The sequence below is a fragment of the Uloborus diversus genome, chromosome 4, assembly GCF_026930045.1.
Source record: "Uloborus diversus isolate 005 chromosome 4, Udiv.v.3.1, whole genome shotgun sequence".
Lineage (NCBI taxonomy): Eukaryota > Metazoa > Arthropoda > Arachnida > Araneae > Uloboridae > Uloborus > Uloborus diversus.
The window spans coordinates 108676203-108692814 of NC_072734.1; the positions used below are offsets into that span (position 1 = coordinate 108676203).

At 32.7% G+C, this 16612-nt stretch overlaps 1 protein-coding gene across 1 annotated transcript in view; it reads left to right on the top strand.

The window, feature by feature from the left end:
• The window catches only part of LOC129221636 (uncharacterized protein F13E9.13, mitochondrial-like), a 42300-nt gene that overhangs the window by 16157 nt on the left and 9531 nt on the right, over positions 1-16612 (top strand). Inside the window, exon 4 of the mRNA XM_054856161.1 lies at positions 13651-13801. Coding sequence (XP_054712136.1) covers positions 13651-13801 — 151 coding nt within the window. The remainder of the gene's footprint in view (positions 1-13650; positions 13802-16612) is intronic.

A 16612-nucleotide genomic window follows, 5' to 3' on the forward strand; every position in this document is an offset into this window, starting at 1 on the left:
CTAAGATAAGTTTAAGACTTAGAATTTTTTATGTGCAACTCAATATTTTTAAGTAAATTTGATAATAAAAATTACAAATCTTAAAACACCAATTTTAAAATATCTCTGGTTACGTCAGAGGAAGGACGGAGGTAGGGGTGGTATTATATTGGAACTAGGGATGTGTCGATTAATCGGAAGTGATGATAAATCTGCCATAATTGACTATTTAGCTGATCATTTTATTATTGGCCAAATTTTGCACATTAATCGGTGGAGAAATTATTTTCAAAAACAATTTTTGTGTTAAGCATATATTCAACAAAAAACTTTGATGAATGCTAACATAAATAAATATAATTTTCTGCAAACATTACTAGAACATATAATATGATAGTGTACAGAAAACAAGAAAGTGCATAAAACTGAAATTTTAAAGAATAATACTCACAGCTAATATTAACATGACACTATTTTGAATTAAATTCTAGGACTCTTTTTCTTTTCACATCACCCGCTTTGCAGATTCTTTTGGCTTTTATGTTATTTCTCTTTATCTTTTGAAGGATACAAATGTAACAAATAAACAAATGTGTTTATGATCTCATTGCAACTCCCCCGCCCCTCCTCCTTAATAACCCTCTCTCTCTCTCTAACGAAAAAGAAAAGTTTCCTAACGCTTTTGTTTTATTCATTAAAACAAGGGTCCTCAAATGGTGAATCATGGACCCCCCTCCCCACGGGAGGGTCGCGAGATGTGGAAAAAAACGTTTAAAAAAATTAATTTATTGGTGTGATTCAAAAAAAACGTACACATAAAGCTTTTAATACACATACTAAGTTGGTTTTTGTGTTCTATTAGTTACTGGGATACATGAGCTTGTTTTGGAACTATCCAATTTTTTAATATCTGGAATAAGCTTTGTAACATAACAAACAATGTCATTTTCCATAAGATTTTTTTAATGCTGTTGTTGACAGTCATCTTTGTTTCTTTTTCGTAATGCGTGCAACGATAGAACTTAAAGAAGCGTAAGGTCAAGAGCTGTCATAAAACTACTGCAACATTACAAAATCAGTTAGGTCTACTTCTGTCTCTTATTATAAAATAATTCAAGAAACGAAAAATTATATTTATTTTCCTAGTTACTTGTGTTTTTAAGGATAAAGCTTAACCATTTGTGTAGCTTTTAGTTATTGTTTTAGGGTTTAGACCGAGTGAAAACACATTTTTCGTTATTTGTAATTTTTGTCTTTTTTTCCCTCAGTTATTTTGTTCCTTCTAACTATGCATATGTTTATTGATTATTTACAACTTACTCTTTGAGTTTTTTTATTTTTGATTCAACAAATTATCAATTGCTATTTTATTATAATTTCATTTTTTTTTTTTAAATTATCTACACACTTTTTATTTTATTTTTTTAACTTTTAGTTGAAGTAATGTTGATCTTTTGTTTTTTTTTTCTGTTTTGAATTACACATGTATACAATATTGGAACATTTTTCATGTGCCGTTACTTTTCTCCTTCAGCGCAGCGCTTTTAGATAACTTTTTAATTTTTACCACCAAGATGTTAAATGGTCCCTTAAAATAGAGGTGCCTCTTGTTCGGAGATATCTGGAATAATGCAAGCAGAGTAATTAATAATTTCGTAGTAAACTATACTAATAAGCTTTCAGGTGAATTATTGAAAGTGTTTCGTATATATACCAAATAAAATTCAAAATTATTCAAACTGGAAAAAATTAATGGTGAAAAGGTGAAACTGTAGCAAAAATTTTGTAGTATCAAAGTTTTGTAACTGATTGTCATTAATTACAATTTTGAATTAATGTGTTACATGGATTTGTTTGATATCCTGTAATTTACAATACGGAAAACAGTGATCACATTTCAAGTTTTCTATACAAAGTTTGTCATGGGCGGCACACTATCTGTTGAGGCTTAACCCATTCGAAAAAAAAATTGACTGTGAGGGGGAAAGCATGAATGTAGGCAATCAACGAGAATTCAAGAATATTTATTTCTTTGTTTGCCTGTCAATGTCAAGGCAAACTTTTACCAGTTAATTTTTGGACAAAAAGGGGAGGGAACCTTTAATTCCTATTAAATTCGATATTTCTAAGGACATTTATACGTTTTTTTTTCTTTTTTTTAATTGTAATTTTTCTTTGTTACTATCCCTTAAATTGAGTGTCCCACTAATCACAGGCTGATGCACAAATGTCCCCATTCAAAGGGACTTTGACCAGAAAATGTGTCCTTTAAATAGAGGTGTCCCCTATTCAGAGATGTCCCTTAAAGGAGGTACTACTGTAGTTTGAAGGTTTTCTGCAAGTATGTCAAGGGCTTTTTAACTTCAAATTCTTCATATTTGTCCGTATGGTCGCAGTCGCTTTAATTTTTTTTCTTTTTCTCTCGACTTTCACTACAATATCCTCGGAAGAATATCTCGGAAATGATAACACTCTCTTTAACAATTATATATAATTTTTAAATACTCCTCTACTTCACGAATTCAAAAAAAAAAAGTGCCGCTTCATCACTTGTTTTCATGATTTATGTCATATCTCTAACTTTCGGTTTAATTCAAAATGCCAATTTTGAAAAAATAGAATAACCAAAAATAGAATAATCTTTCTGAGGAGGAAATCAACAGACATTTTATGAATTACAAAAAAAATGCTCGCTTTAAACGGGGTTTGCTCGTTAAAAGCGAGTTTTGTTCCCATAGACTTAGCGTACCAACCAAATCTTTTTGATTTTCTTACTAAATTCGAGTTTTCGTTAAAACAGGGCTAGCTATAAGCAAGTTCGACTGTATTATAAAAGCATACTTAAGATCATTTTAATCTTAATTATATATTGTGAATTAAGTTGAACAATAGTAAGTTTTGTTCGAATAAGTTAATTTAAAGCTAAGACATGCACTAATGTTGCTTTAATAATCGCTAGGCGCTTTTTTTTTTTTTTTTTTTTTCAACACTGTAAAAAAATTCTGAAACGTTCCTGAGTATTTCCGCATAACATTTCGGGATTTCAATGGTTTTTATCCACTTCCTGGAAATATCAAGTATCCTTGTCAAAAAGTTTCCTGAATTTCTACAAGTTGTCTGAATGCAGACTTCTCTCTGTTGTAAAAAATATTTTTAGCTCCCAGTTTAAAGATTAACTGAGAGTATTTATAAGGTGTATCGACTTCCGTTCGACTACGGCTCGTCCATGCTGATTAAATTCCCAATGGGAGCAAATAAGTATGGACTACGTAGCTTTGGGAGAATTGCATTCAAGCGAGATACTTAATACTTGCAATTCTGGCTTAGCTTTGACCATTTTTGCAATACTGCTTTTACAACTGTCTTGATTAATCAGAAAGGTACCAAGCTGTTATATTCTCCCTGCTTAAGATTCCTCTGAAGTTCCGGAGACACGACTGGCTTTAAATGGGAAGATTTCTGGATTTTTCAGGAAGGTTACTGAGTTTTTAGCGGAAAACGTTCCTCGTTTTTGCAAGATATGTTACTGGCCGAAATTGGGCACTTCAGCTGCTTATTATTTTCCAGGAACGTTTCCGAATCGTTTTTACAGTGAAAATTAATGACATACATACACAACTGAACAAATTAAAAAACTCAAAAATATGCTTAATTCAAATAACCTTTAATAAATTTTTGTCTTTACAAGCTTCTCTTGTAATAATACTTTCATTATTTAATTCTGTTGTTTTCTTTCAGAGACCAACTCAAAGGCAAACGAGAACATCAAATGCCACTGATGCAAGCCCAGACAAAAAAACTAAGACTTGTTGAACAGGAGTTGGCAGAAGTGAAGGCAGAAAATGAAATGATGAAGAAATGCTTGAAAGCCAACCAGCAGCAAGTGCAAAGATTAAAAAAGAAAATTCATTCCCTGAATGAAATAGTAGATTGCATGAAGAAGGACCAGATGATTACTGGAAATGCAGCACTTGTGCTGAAGAAAAGTTTTACGGGGGTGCAATTGAACTTTATGCAGAGAGTCTTAAAAAACAACAATGGCAAAATAACAAGGGAGACATATCCACCAGCATTGCGCTCCTTTGCCATGACTCTGCAATTTTACTCAACTCGAGCATATGACTATGTGAGGTCAATATTTAACTACGCACTGCCTCATCCCGCCGTTTTGCGACAGTGGTATGCTTCTGTTGACAGAGAACCTGGTTTTTCAGAAGAAGCATTCCGTATACTTAAGACATCGTTGGAGGCTTCAGAGCAAAAAATTGTTTGCTCTTCAATGTTGGATGAGATGTCTATAAGGCACCACATTCAATATGATGGAGTAAAAATGCGGGGTTATGTAGACATGGGCTCTAACATTGAAGATGATGGCGCCCTTCCAGCTTCAAATGCACTCATCTTCATGGCGGTTTGCTTGAAAAGCAACTGGAAGCTACCTGTGGGGTATTTTTTAATTCATGGATTAACTGGGGACGAAAGAGGCAACTTAGTGAATGAATGTTTACGGCGCCTCCACGATGCAAACATCGAAACTCCATCGATTACTTTTGATGGGCCAAGTTACCATTTCACTATGGCTGCCTGTCTTGGGGCTAATTTAGAAATCCCTGACCCGCAGCCTTTTTTCCCTCATCCCTCCGATGAAAGAAAGAAGGTGTTTGTAGTGCTAGATGTTTGTCATATGCTCAAATTATTGAGGAATAACTGGGCAACACTAAAAGTGTTCAAAGATAAAGATGGGAATGAGATCGATTGGCGCTTTATCCAGAAACTGAATGATGTGCAAGAAAAGGAAGGACTAAGGGCTGGAAATCGCCTGGAAACTTATCATATAAACTGGTATGCTCAAAAAATGAAGGTCAATTTGGTTGCCCAGACATTAAGCGCAAGTGTAGCAGATTCAATTGAGTTTTGTGACAAGGACTTGCAGCTGCCACAATTTCGGGGTTCCGAAGTAACTGTGAAGTTTATTCGTATAGTGGATAGACTTTTTGACTTATTAAACTCGAGAAATCCCCTTGCAAAAGGTTACAAAGCGCCTTTGCGGCAACAGAATGAGAAGTTTTGGAAGCCTTTCCTGGAAGAAGCTTGTGCCTACCTAGCCAGTTTAACTGATCCAGGTGGAATTTTGCTGTACAAGACTCCAAAGAAAATGCCCATAATTGGATTTTACATCAGTTCATTGAGCATCATGCTGATGTTTGATGAGCTGGTGAATAAAAATCTAATTAAGTACCTATTAACGTATAAACTTAGTCAGGATTACTTAGAACTTTTTATCAGTGCGATCCGGTGTAGAGGTGGTTGGAATAACAACCCAACTGTTTTGCAGTTCATCTCTGCCTACAAAAGATTGTTAATGCATCATGAAATCACCACCAAGAATGGCAATGTTGATGCATTGCTCATTATGCCAATCCTTACTTCAACGAAAAAATTGCCAAGGGCTCATGCAGAAAATTACGTCTATGATGACATATTAGCTAAAAAATATGACATTGAGCGACGACAATCATCTGCAGTTGATCACGACTACTGCGACACATCCAATATTATTCAGTAAGTTACATAGTCAGACCGAACCATTGTTTCGGTCACTCGTCTGGTCAGTGCTAATTCTGTGTTTGCTACCAGTTTGTTTGGGACTCTTGGCTTCCTTAAGAGGTTTTCCACCTCCAGCTCAGTTAGTCCTATGCCGGGCTGATGAGTGCTAATAAGCATGAAACTGCAGTCCTCGGCTGGAATTGACTGAGCTGGCGGTGTATTTCATGTACATCCAATATTGTTCCACTAAGTAAGTATGCTGAAAACGTTATAGCATACGCAGCTGGCTATGTGGTGATAATGACTCTTAAACTGCTTCACTGCGATGAATGTTCATCCGCTCTGCAACAAAGTTCTCCAGAAGAGGGACCTTTGGACTTGTTAAAAAGAAAAAAACAGAGGAGGGCTTATTATTCCCTCTAAAGATGTCATTTTGGTATGTCTGCATACAGAAAAATGTTTAAAAAGAGCTATTAATTCGAACAATGGGAGCATGCCACAAGTGAAAAATTTTAAGGAGAGACTCGCTGTCATTGTGATGAAACAGATGTTCAATGAACCTAAGGAATTATTTTCGTGCTTGCAAAACCACACGTTCGACATCTTATGATAATCATCTTTTCAAACTTGTTAAATTAATTTCTATCTGTTATTTAAAAGTTCGATTTCTCCACTTTAGCAAATGCATTAATGAACTTTTAAGTAAAGAGAAGGTAAGACAAAGATTCAACAAATTAGTTTTATTTAAACATCAATAGATGATCCTGTTTAAGACAAACATTTTCATTTGTTGGGTTAAATAGTAAGTTTAAACTCGGATTTTAATTCATTCCTTTTGGATTTTTTTTATTTTAATTTGATCATATCGACTATTGTAAATTATCGGCAATTTAATAGCATAGTTACAAAAAAAAATACAGAAAATCTTTCGTTGTAATACAATGTTTTGTGTTTTATCGCCAGTCAATGTGCTATCGTTTTACGTTATCTTCAGGAATGAAATGTTTTCCATTTCAACATGCATTTTAATGAAGTAGTTGAAATTTAATTTTTTTTCCATGAGGTATTTAGTCAAAAAATATATAAAATATATCGGGATTTTTCCACTGTCATAAAATTATGGCTCGATGAGTGAAAATCGGATTTTAAACAATTGGTTAAAAGTCAAATTGTTAAAACAATGTGAATGGTTGGTATGTCACTTAAACTTTGCGTGTGTGTTCTGTGGGTCACAGGTTTTTCACCCTTGTATTTACCTAGAATTTTGTTAATCAAGTAAATAAATATTATATGTAAATATCAGGTGATGATTGTGTATTATGAATATTGCTTTTCTTATGGTCTCTTTATTCAGGCAAAAGTTGTATTAAAGGGCTTTTGTCATTACTTAAAATGTATAAAAATTAAATTCACTCCATTAATTTTTAGAAAAAACGAAATTCAGATTAAAATTAATTATATAAATTTGTGAGATTTTTATTTTTTAATTTTATGACTTAAAAATATGCAAAATGACCATTTGTAATATATTTTCAACATCTCACGACGTTTATTTAAGTGTGTGTGTGAGGGAAACACATAATTGATCCTCTTTTTTTGCCAAATAACACACACTTCAAACTTACCAAATAAGTGTGAATCCATTTCTTTGAAGCTTAGGTTCAATTTAATCTAAGAAATAATGACTATTTATTAAACCGTGTAATCTTTACTTCAGAAAAATCTTTTTATGTATGGGTGAGATAGGTTGAAACAGGATATTTATTAAAATTTGCTTCAAAACTATTCAAAAGTAATTATTTTAATGTATACATTTAATGTACATACAGTATTTGTTTAAAATATTTCGCTCAATCAAATGTCATTTTGTAATTTAGTTTGTGTATTTCTCACCTGTAAAACGTTCTATAATTGCACATAATCTTAAGGATTTTTGTTTTTCAATGTACTCATTACACATTTTTATATGCTGAATGAAATTTAATGATACTTTTTTTGTTAAGTGTTTAATTATAAAATATAGAAAAGATTGCATGACTTTTCAAGTATCACAAAATCATGATTAAATTAGAAAAATTAAATTTCAAGTTGTTGAGAGTAAATCTTGTATTATTTCTTCAAGCAACTCGAAATTGTACGTCAATATCAAATCAAGTATTATATATTTTTAATATTAAGTTTGTATAAATATGAAGTATGTCTTATAATTGTGTCACTGTTTGGGACTGAGATCGAACGATTTAGAAGATTTTAGATTGGGGAATCGTTTGAGCTATAATAGCCATAATACCATTCATACATCTATATTTTATTAGTGCAAGGCTTTCAAAACTCTTTTGTTATTGATTGCATCAAATGGCTAGTTGTAACTCAATTGAATTTATATGTATAATTTCTCTACTTTTAATACAGAAGTACCATTCAGCAGTAAGGCAATTATTTGTAGTATCTCACTCTTCCTGTCTCACTGTTCTCTCATTGTAATATATAAACTCAATTAACGCCATTTTCAGACCCCCCCCCCCCCCAAAAAAAACGTTAGATAAAAGGCTAAAGCATCAGTCTGTAAAGTTAATGTAACAGTTTTAGAAACAATGCAGATATTTTAGTTCGATGGGGTCAAATTATGATGACATAGTCATTTCCCTTGCATCAGGTTTGAAAGCAACCTTTTATTTAAATATTGTTCACAGACAGTAGCGTAACTAGGGGTTGGCAGGAGTGGCTCGCGCCAGGGGCGCAGCAGCCAGAGGGGCGGCATGTCGGCTGATTAAACAAAAAAATTTTAAGAGTTTTTTTTTTTTTTTTTTAATCATATAAATTGAAAAATGCTTTAAAAAATTGTAAAAAAAATTCTCAAGAAAAAGAGCTAGAGGGAGTTCATATATATTTACACACATACATAACATCTACTGAGAAGGAACATTGAGCATCGTTGAAAACAATTCTAAAAAAGAAAATAAGAAAAAAAAAATTTTTTTTTGGAGGACACAATGAGTTGCAATGTGGGCGACTGGGGTGGGGTGGGGGCGCAATTTCTTTAGTTCGCCAGGGGCGCTAGACCCCATAGTTACGCTACTGTTCACAGAATGTCGAATTGACTTTTCAAAACTTTTACCAGGCTGGAATTAGCTAAACATAAAAGAAGTTTTTGTTGTCTCACTTTGCCTAATTTTCTCTTATACTTTCTACGTCTCATGTTCTTTTTTTCCCCCCTTTTTGCAGGGCAAATGTATAGCTGCTTTTTTTTTTCTTCCCTTCACTCCTAAATTTAGCATTTCTCACTCCAAAATAATTTTTTGTTACTCCAATGCGGATATTTTACTACTCAAACATTATTTTCTGCCCTACAAAATACATTTCTTTGCTTTAAAATCATATCTTCTTTGTTTCATTTTCCGCATTTTTTAAGAATTCAAAAACTTATCTTTCTACATATTTTTGCTCATGCAATCAAAGTTAACAAAAAGTGTATATTTGACTTACTATAGAAAAATTGTATCATTTCATTATTATCATTTGTATTGTTTTGTGTATACAAGAAATTGTTTCATGAATTTTATATTTCGATTTTTGAATTCGTTGATTTATTACACTTGTTTTATTTATGGTACGAACAGGAACTGAAATACATAATTTTTTTTTACAAATGTATTGAGTTGAAATTTTATTCTTTCTTTCATCTTCATTTTTAGGAACAATTGGAAGTAATTGTACTATTATATATAGCATACAAGAGCATGGACTTGATTGAAATAATGAGTTTCAATTCAGTCACAAACCTATTTTAGAAATATAAAAAAATATTTCACAAACAAAAATCCCTCATACGTGCAAGGGCGGATACAGAAATAATTTTTGGGAGGGGCACCAAGAGGTAAAAAAAGCCCCCCCCCCCATACAATTAAAAAATAAAATAAACAATATCATGGGTTTTTTAATAATGTTTTCAAAAAGCCCTTAAGCCAATAAATCTTCTTTAAAGAGCAGAAATATTGTACAGTGAATTATTTCTAACCTGGACACTTATGGAATGGAACAAAAATGTTCTGATTGGGGGGGGGGGGTGCACTATAAAGGGGGATTGGATAAAACATTGTCGCCGCAAAACAACAGCAGGATATCTTACTATATGGATTCGCCATCAAAATGTGTTCAGAACATCGGGGGTGTTCACATTACGGAGTGTTCAAAGAGAAAGTCAATATTAATTTCTTCCAATGTGGTCGCAAAATCTTTTTTTTTTTTTTTTTTTTGAAATTTTATACCAATAAACTGTTTAACCTTATATAATTTCACCATAATTGTATAAAAATACACAGTATTACTTAGAAACATTTTCATAATGATTAAACCAAGAGGTTATTAATACATAATTTGTACTTTTTTCTATCAAAGAAGAATGAATGAATAAACGATTTAAAATAATTAATAATAAAGTTGGGAATTTAGACATTTTTTTTTCCAACTATTTCTTTACATTGCAAAAGAAATAGTTCTCAAAAAGATGAAAATATAATGCGATATGTTGCAAATCTGTAAAAAAAACTGGGAACCATGTAAAAGGAAAATTGATAAGTTTTTCTTCAATAAATTCTTTTCTAACGATCAAAAAAAAAAAAAAAACTGTGATTCAAAAATTAGTATGTACCTCATAATTATAGCTAAAAGCCAAATTAAGAGGTTTTTTTTTTTTTTTTTAAATGTTTTTGAAAAGGTTTTTTTTTTTTTTTTAAATAAATATTATGAAGACAACACAATACTTACAAAATATCTGCTGAATATTTGAGAAAGAAAACCTAAAACTTCCTTGTAGAAAGAGATAAAGAGAGAACATACAAAAACAATATTGTGAATGTGAAAACACTTGTTTTCGTTTTACTTTAATTTTCGCTAGCTCATCATTATCGCGAAGATTTAAGCCACGCGAAATATTTAAACTTTCTGTTCTATTCACATACTATTCACTAAATTTTTTATCTCGCAAAGTCACCGATACGTTCATTTTCGCAAAAATTACGACTCGTGTAACTGTTTTTACAGAAGGTAAATGGTTAATAAATTGAAATAAATCTGCATTTGTTTAAAAAGTACTGTGTTAAATAATCCTATGTTCTCGATGAAAAATACTAAAATTTTTAGTTATATAATTAAAATTTTAATTAACAAATTATCTGTTAATTCTTACTCTTATTAAGCGAAACAAACAAAAAACAAAGGGAAAGAAAAACATATCTCTGAGCGATGGAAGTTCCCTCTCCTTCTACGTCATCTCACATCACCCCGAGTCTTGGCAATAATGGTTGCCGAAAAGTAGCCAAATTTTTATTCTTATACTAAATAAAAGTAAAGAATTGTTTTGTTTAATGATGTATATATTCAGCAGACCGACAACATGATGTGGTTAAAAACCGGTCATTTGATAACAAAAAGCAAATGGGTTATTTTTAAATACACTACTGGCCATTAAAATTGCTACACCAGGAAGAAATGCAGATAACAAAATGATATTTATTGGACACATATATTATGTTGGAAATAACAAATGATTAAATTTTCAAGAAATTTGGGTGAGTAGATTCTGAGAACTTAGTACCTAGAACTACCACCTCTGGCAGCAATAACAGCGCTTATACGAAAGGGCATTGAGTCATAAAGAGATTGGAGGACATGTACGGGGACAGACATCCATGCAGCTTCAACACGATGCCACAGTTCATCGACCGTAAAGGCTGGGGTTTGCTTACGAGCCAGTTATTCAGCAACCATTGACCAGACGCTTTCTATTGGTAAGAAATCTGGGTAACGTGCTGGCCAGGGCATCAGTTGAACATTTTCTGTATCAAGGAAAGTCTGCACAATACCAGCCACATGCGGTCGTGCATTATCCTGCTGAAACGCAGAGTTTCACAGGGCTCGAATAAAGGGTAGTTCCACGGGTAGTAACACATCAGAAATGTAACGCCAACTGTCCATAGTGCCGTCTATGCAAACAAGAGGTGACTGAGATGTGTATCCAATGGCACCCCATACCATCACGCCAGGCGATGGGTCAGTATGACGATGGTGAATGCACGCTGCCAGTGTGCGTTCTCCACGATGCCGCCAAACACGAATGCGACAATCATGATGTTGTAAGCAGAACCTGAATTCATCAGAAAAACGACGTCTCACCATTGGTACACCCAGGTTCGTCGCTGATCACACCATTGAAGGCGCTCCTGTCTGTGATACAGCGTCAATGGTAGCCGCAGCCATGGTCTCCGAGCTGAGAGTCTATGCTGCTGTAAACGTCACCGAACTGTTCGTGCAGACACTTGTTGTCTTACAAATGACCCCATTTCTTGACTCAGAGTTCACGATGTGGTTGTACGATCCATTAAAGCCATGCGGATAACATGCCTATCCTCTTGGCTGCTAGTGATTACTGGCCGTTGAGCACCAGCACAGCGATCTGTATTACCATCCTGAATCCCTCGAATCCATGTTCTGCTAACTGTCATTGGATTTCGACCGACGCGAGCAGCAATACTGCGATAGGATAAACAGCAATCCCGTTGGGCTACAATGCGACCTCTATCAAAGGCAGAAACGTGCTGGTACGCATTTGTACTTCTTACACGAGGCATCAAAATAATTTTCCACCACGCAGCAGCGTTAAAATTGAATTTGCACGTGATAAATTGGCCGTATAATATCTTCATTTAAACACATTGTAGGTGTCGCTGCGGGCGCCTGCGTTGTCTGAATGCTCTGAAAAACTAATCATTTGCATATCACATCATCTTCTTCCTGTCGTTTAAATTTCATGTTCTTATCATGTCGCTTTCTTGGTGTAGCATTTTTAATGGCCAGTAGTGTATTTTTTAAAGCTTGCGAGCATCCTCGTAGACTCCAATGCTAAGACCATCTCCTAAGCCTAACCAGGGGAACATTGGCGAGATTCAAAGGTTACACTCTACCCCAATCCGATTCGACCCCATCCGCACTCCAGGGTTACTATACAGCTCACTGGGGTGAACCTATCAGGATTGAGAGGTTTAGAAGACCATCATCTGAAGTAAACTTTGAAGAGCTTTATGTACAAAATCAATTTATAACTCCCCCCTGAAATCATAAATTAAATAAATTTATTGCATTACTATCAATTTCATGCTTGTAACATAATTGGTCTTTATAGTTACTATTGCAAAGATGAAGACAAACTACATCATAATCATACAATCTGCTAATATAATTTTTTAAATGCATTATTTATCTATGAGTTTTCTTTTCACAGCACCCAGCAGTAGCCTTAACTAAATAGTCTTATCTTTAAAATTATTATGTCATTTATCAACAACCTATTAAAATAATTTTGGGAACTTAAAAACCTGTCAATAGACAATCGAAATTAGCAATAAAAGTTTAAAAAGATTAAAGTACGTACTTTTTTATGTGAACTTCTTGAAACAAATTTTCATCTTCCTTTTAAGTATTAGTAATGAGCTATAACATAAATACTTTGGAATAAAATATTTGCTCAGATTTATTTTTTACGTCTAAAGTATCTTTCCCTCATTTTATACATTTCTGTGTTATAAAATTTTTTATGATAAATTTTGATCAAAAGGCCAAAGTATAAAATGCATTCTCCTAAATCACAAAATTGTTTCCAGCAGCTTGTGATAAGTTTGGCTACACATTTGGGAGCTCATACTTTTATATGGTGTTGCCCGAATTCTATTTTCTCTATTCACTTGATTTAACTGAAAACATAATCTGTTGAATCACATAATTTGTTTTCAGTTACAAGTTTTAACTATTTTATTGTTATGGAAGTTTTCTATTATTTTTTAATGTGCAGTTTTAATGGTTTTTAACTAAAAAAAGGCAGCTGGTTGCTTTGTCAATGTATGGACCTTTTAATACAGTATTTAAACTTATACTGCAAAAAATTGGTAAATTATTGCAAATAATGTACAACTTTTCTTCTTCTTTTGGTGGTGTTTTTATCTATTAATTAAAGTAAAATTGAATAATTTCAGCAGGAGAGCTTTCAAATGATGCCCAAGAATTAAGCTGTACATTGGTTTTTATTTTGTTCTGAATTTTTTAATATTTTTAAATATTAACTTTTCATAGGATTGCAGTTTGTGCGTGTTGAAGGATTTGTTTTTGCTCATGTAGCTGATGAAGGTTTCATGCAAGCATGTGCTGGACCTCTTTTACGTTATGCCAAAAATGTTAATGCAAGAGAGATTTTGTTCTTCACTGATATAAAAAAGAAACATTGGCAAGTGTATTTTTTACTTTTAGAAGAAAAAACCTACAATATAACTGCAATATATTATTTTGGCATTTTTTTGTACACATGTATATTTAATATTTAATTAAGTTCAAATTATTAAAGAAGTAATTTTCCAAGTCAGATTTGCTTAATAGAAAAATAATTTTCTTCATGCACCCCTAGGATTGTGTGATGAAATACTCAAGTATACAGAACTAGCACAATACTTCAACTCTCTCGAGAAAAGAAAAAAAAAATGATAGAGTTTTTCAGTTATCAAAGTTTGAAAAAAACGGCACAAGTAATTCTCACATTTTATATGTATATACAGTGGTCAATGCTTTATATGATCACAGGTAATGTTATCAGCTGTTTAATGTAATCAGATTCGTTAAGTCCCAGACAAAATACAAAAAAGGAAGAAACCTTCTCTCTTTTTTGTTTAAAAATATTTTCTGAAACCAAGTGATAAAAAGTATCCCCCTCTCCCGCCCATATGATCAAGGAATTTATCAACATCATGAAGGCATATTACAGAAAGGAAATGCGTTCAGGAATCCTAGAAAATATAGAGGACTCTCAAAATCTTATGTAAATGCCTTAGTCAACAATATTCAGAAGACATTCATTTGTTAACAATGTCATAGAACAGTGTGTCAGAAAAAAATCTAGGAATTACTTTACTCATGGAGGATTTGCAAAACCAGGTAACAACAGTAATGTAGTTGTGCTGACAGGAGTGGAAGAAATTTCACTGAGAAACAAATTTTAACGAATTTTCTGTTCCTCAATGTACTTTGGGTGTTTCTTATAGATTTCAATGTGCTGAAAAAGAATGTGTTTGCAAAACTTTTCTATCACCCTCCAATTTTAAGAAATGTCATTTATAAGTTTTGTATTATATATGCTATCTTATATAAGCTAAAAGTTTACTATATTTTACTTTTAGATACATTTGATCCATAGACATACACACGATAGAACATGTAACGAGAGTAGAAATCGAAATCACTTTGATAAGTTTTATATATGAGATGTTGTGCTGATGCGCTAGGCGTTCTGTATCGTTTCAGTTTCGTGCTAGGTAGTTGAGGTTGTCTTTCGGCGAATGGACATGCTCTGCCATTGGTTCCCATAACTTATTCTTGCATATTGAAAGAATCCTTCAAAAATATGAAGATATTGGTTGATGAAATTACTATCATCAACCAGCCATCATAATTGGAGCATATGGGAAGTTTTTTTTAAGTAATTACCATTCTCATTGGTATGCAACTTGATTATACAATACACTGATATTTTCTGTGTGAATAAAACAGCAGGACTGCATGAACATTATTCAAAAAAGGTATTCCAGAGTGCAAACAATATATTGCAGTTGAAAAAAAGTATATGCAAACATGTTCCTCTAATCAATTAAAAAATATTCCCCCACCTTTTCACATAAAGTTGGGATTGATGAAGAATTTCGTTAAATCAATGGATAAAAAGGGTGCTGATTTCAATATTTGTAGGAACAGTTCCCATCACTCACTTATGCAAAAATTAAGGAGGGTATTTTCACTGAACCACAGATAAGAAAGCTTGTGAAGGACCAAAATTTTGAAGCTAGTTTAAGTGATTTAGGAAAAACAGCATGAATTGATTTTAAAAATGTTGTGACACAGTTCTTAGGAAATAATGAAAGCCCTAATTATGAAAAAGTAATTTAAGATATGTTAAAAAGTTTAAAAAAAATTAGGATGTTCAATGTCACTGAATTGTTTTCCCCTGAAAGTATGGGAGCTGTGAGCGACGATCATGGGAAGCACTTCCGCTGAAATATTTCTGCAATTTAAGTGGCATATCAGGGACAGTCTGCACCTAATATGCTCAGGATTACTGTTGGAATCTTATTAGAATATTATATCTTATTTAAATTTGTGTTAGTACCAATAATAAAGCATACGCAGTTAAGGCATTTAAAGCTACATAAAGTATGAAATTAGGAAGTTTTTTTACAAGTATCATTATTTTTTCGTCAAAAATCTCTTCCATTCTTCTACAACTTTTTGAACAATACATATTTTTTGTGTTTTATATAAGTTTTAAGCTTTGTAATTGTTTATAAAATGGTAAATGACAAAAATATTGTACATGTGTTGAGAAAATGTCATTAAATTGAGATTTTAAAGATTTTGAATTTTTCAAAAATCTGTGGGTGATGGAATATTTTATTGTCACATACTTTTTCAGCACTCCTTAAAATATAAAAGTCACCACTTACTTAATGAGGAACAGAAATCTTGCTGACCAGTGTTTTCAGTCCTCCACTCATTATGAATGCTGACATTTTCTAATTTTTTTCCGGGAAGAGCCTTCCTTACCCATAGCTGCCAACTTCTATAATTTAGCTGTACATTGTAAAATTTTCGGACATTTTGTACAATTGTACAGTTATATGGCAGATGCGTACGATTTTGTGCAATTTGTAAGAAAACTGCGCACTACTCAGATAACAGCATGGAGAACATTTTAATCTGCAAGAACTTACAGAAAAACTATTGTTTTGAACAAGTTTTTGATAGACAACTTTTGAAAGCTGCTAAATTAGCAACTTTTCGAAGTTTAAGTTCAAAGAAACAAAAGTTTATTTATTTACTTATTTTTAAATTTATTTATTTATTTTTTGCTTATAAAGATACAGATCAAGTAAAGGTCAGGTTTTGCAAAATACTATAATTCTTGAAATTTAAAAATTTTCCTTTATAATGGTAAGAAAAAGTGCAGAAATATAGCCATCGCATACACTGTAAGATTTTTTAAGTTGGCATGTTG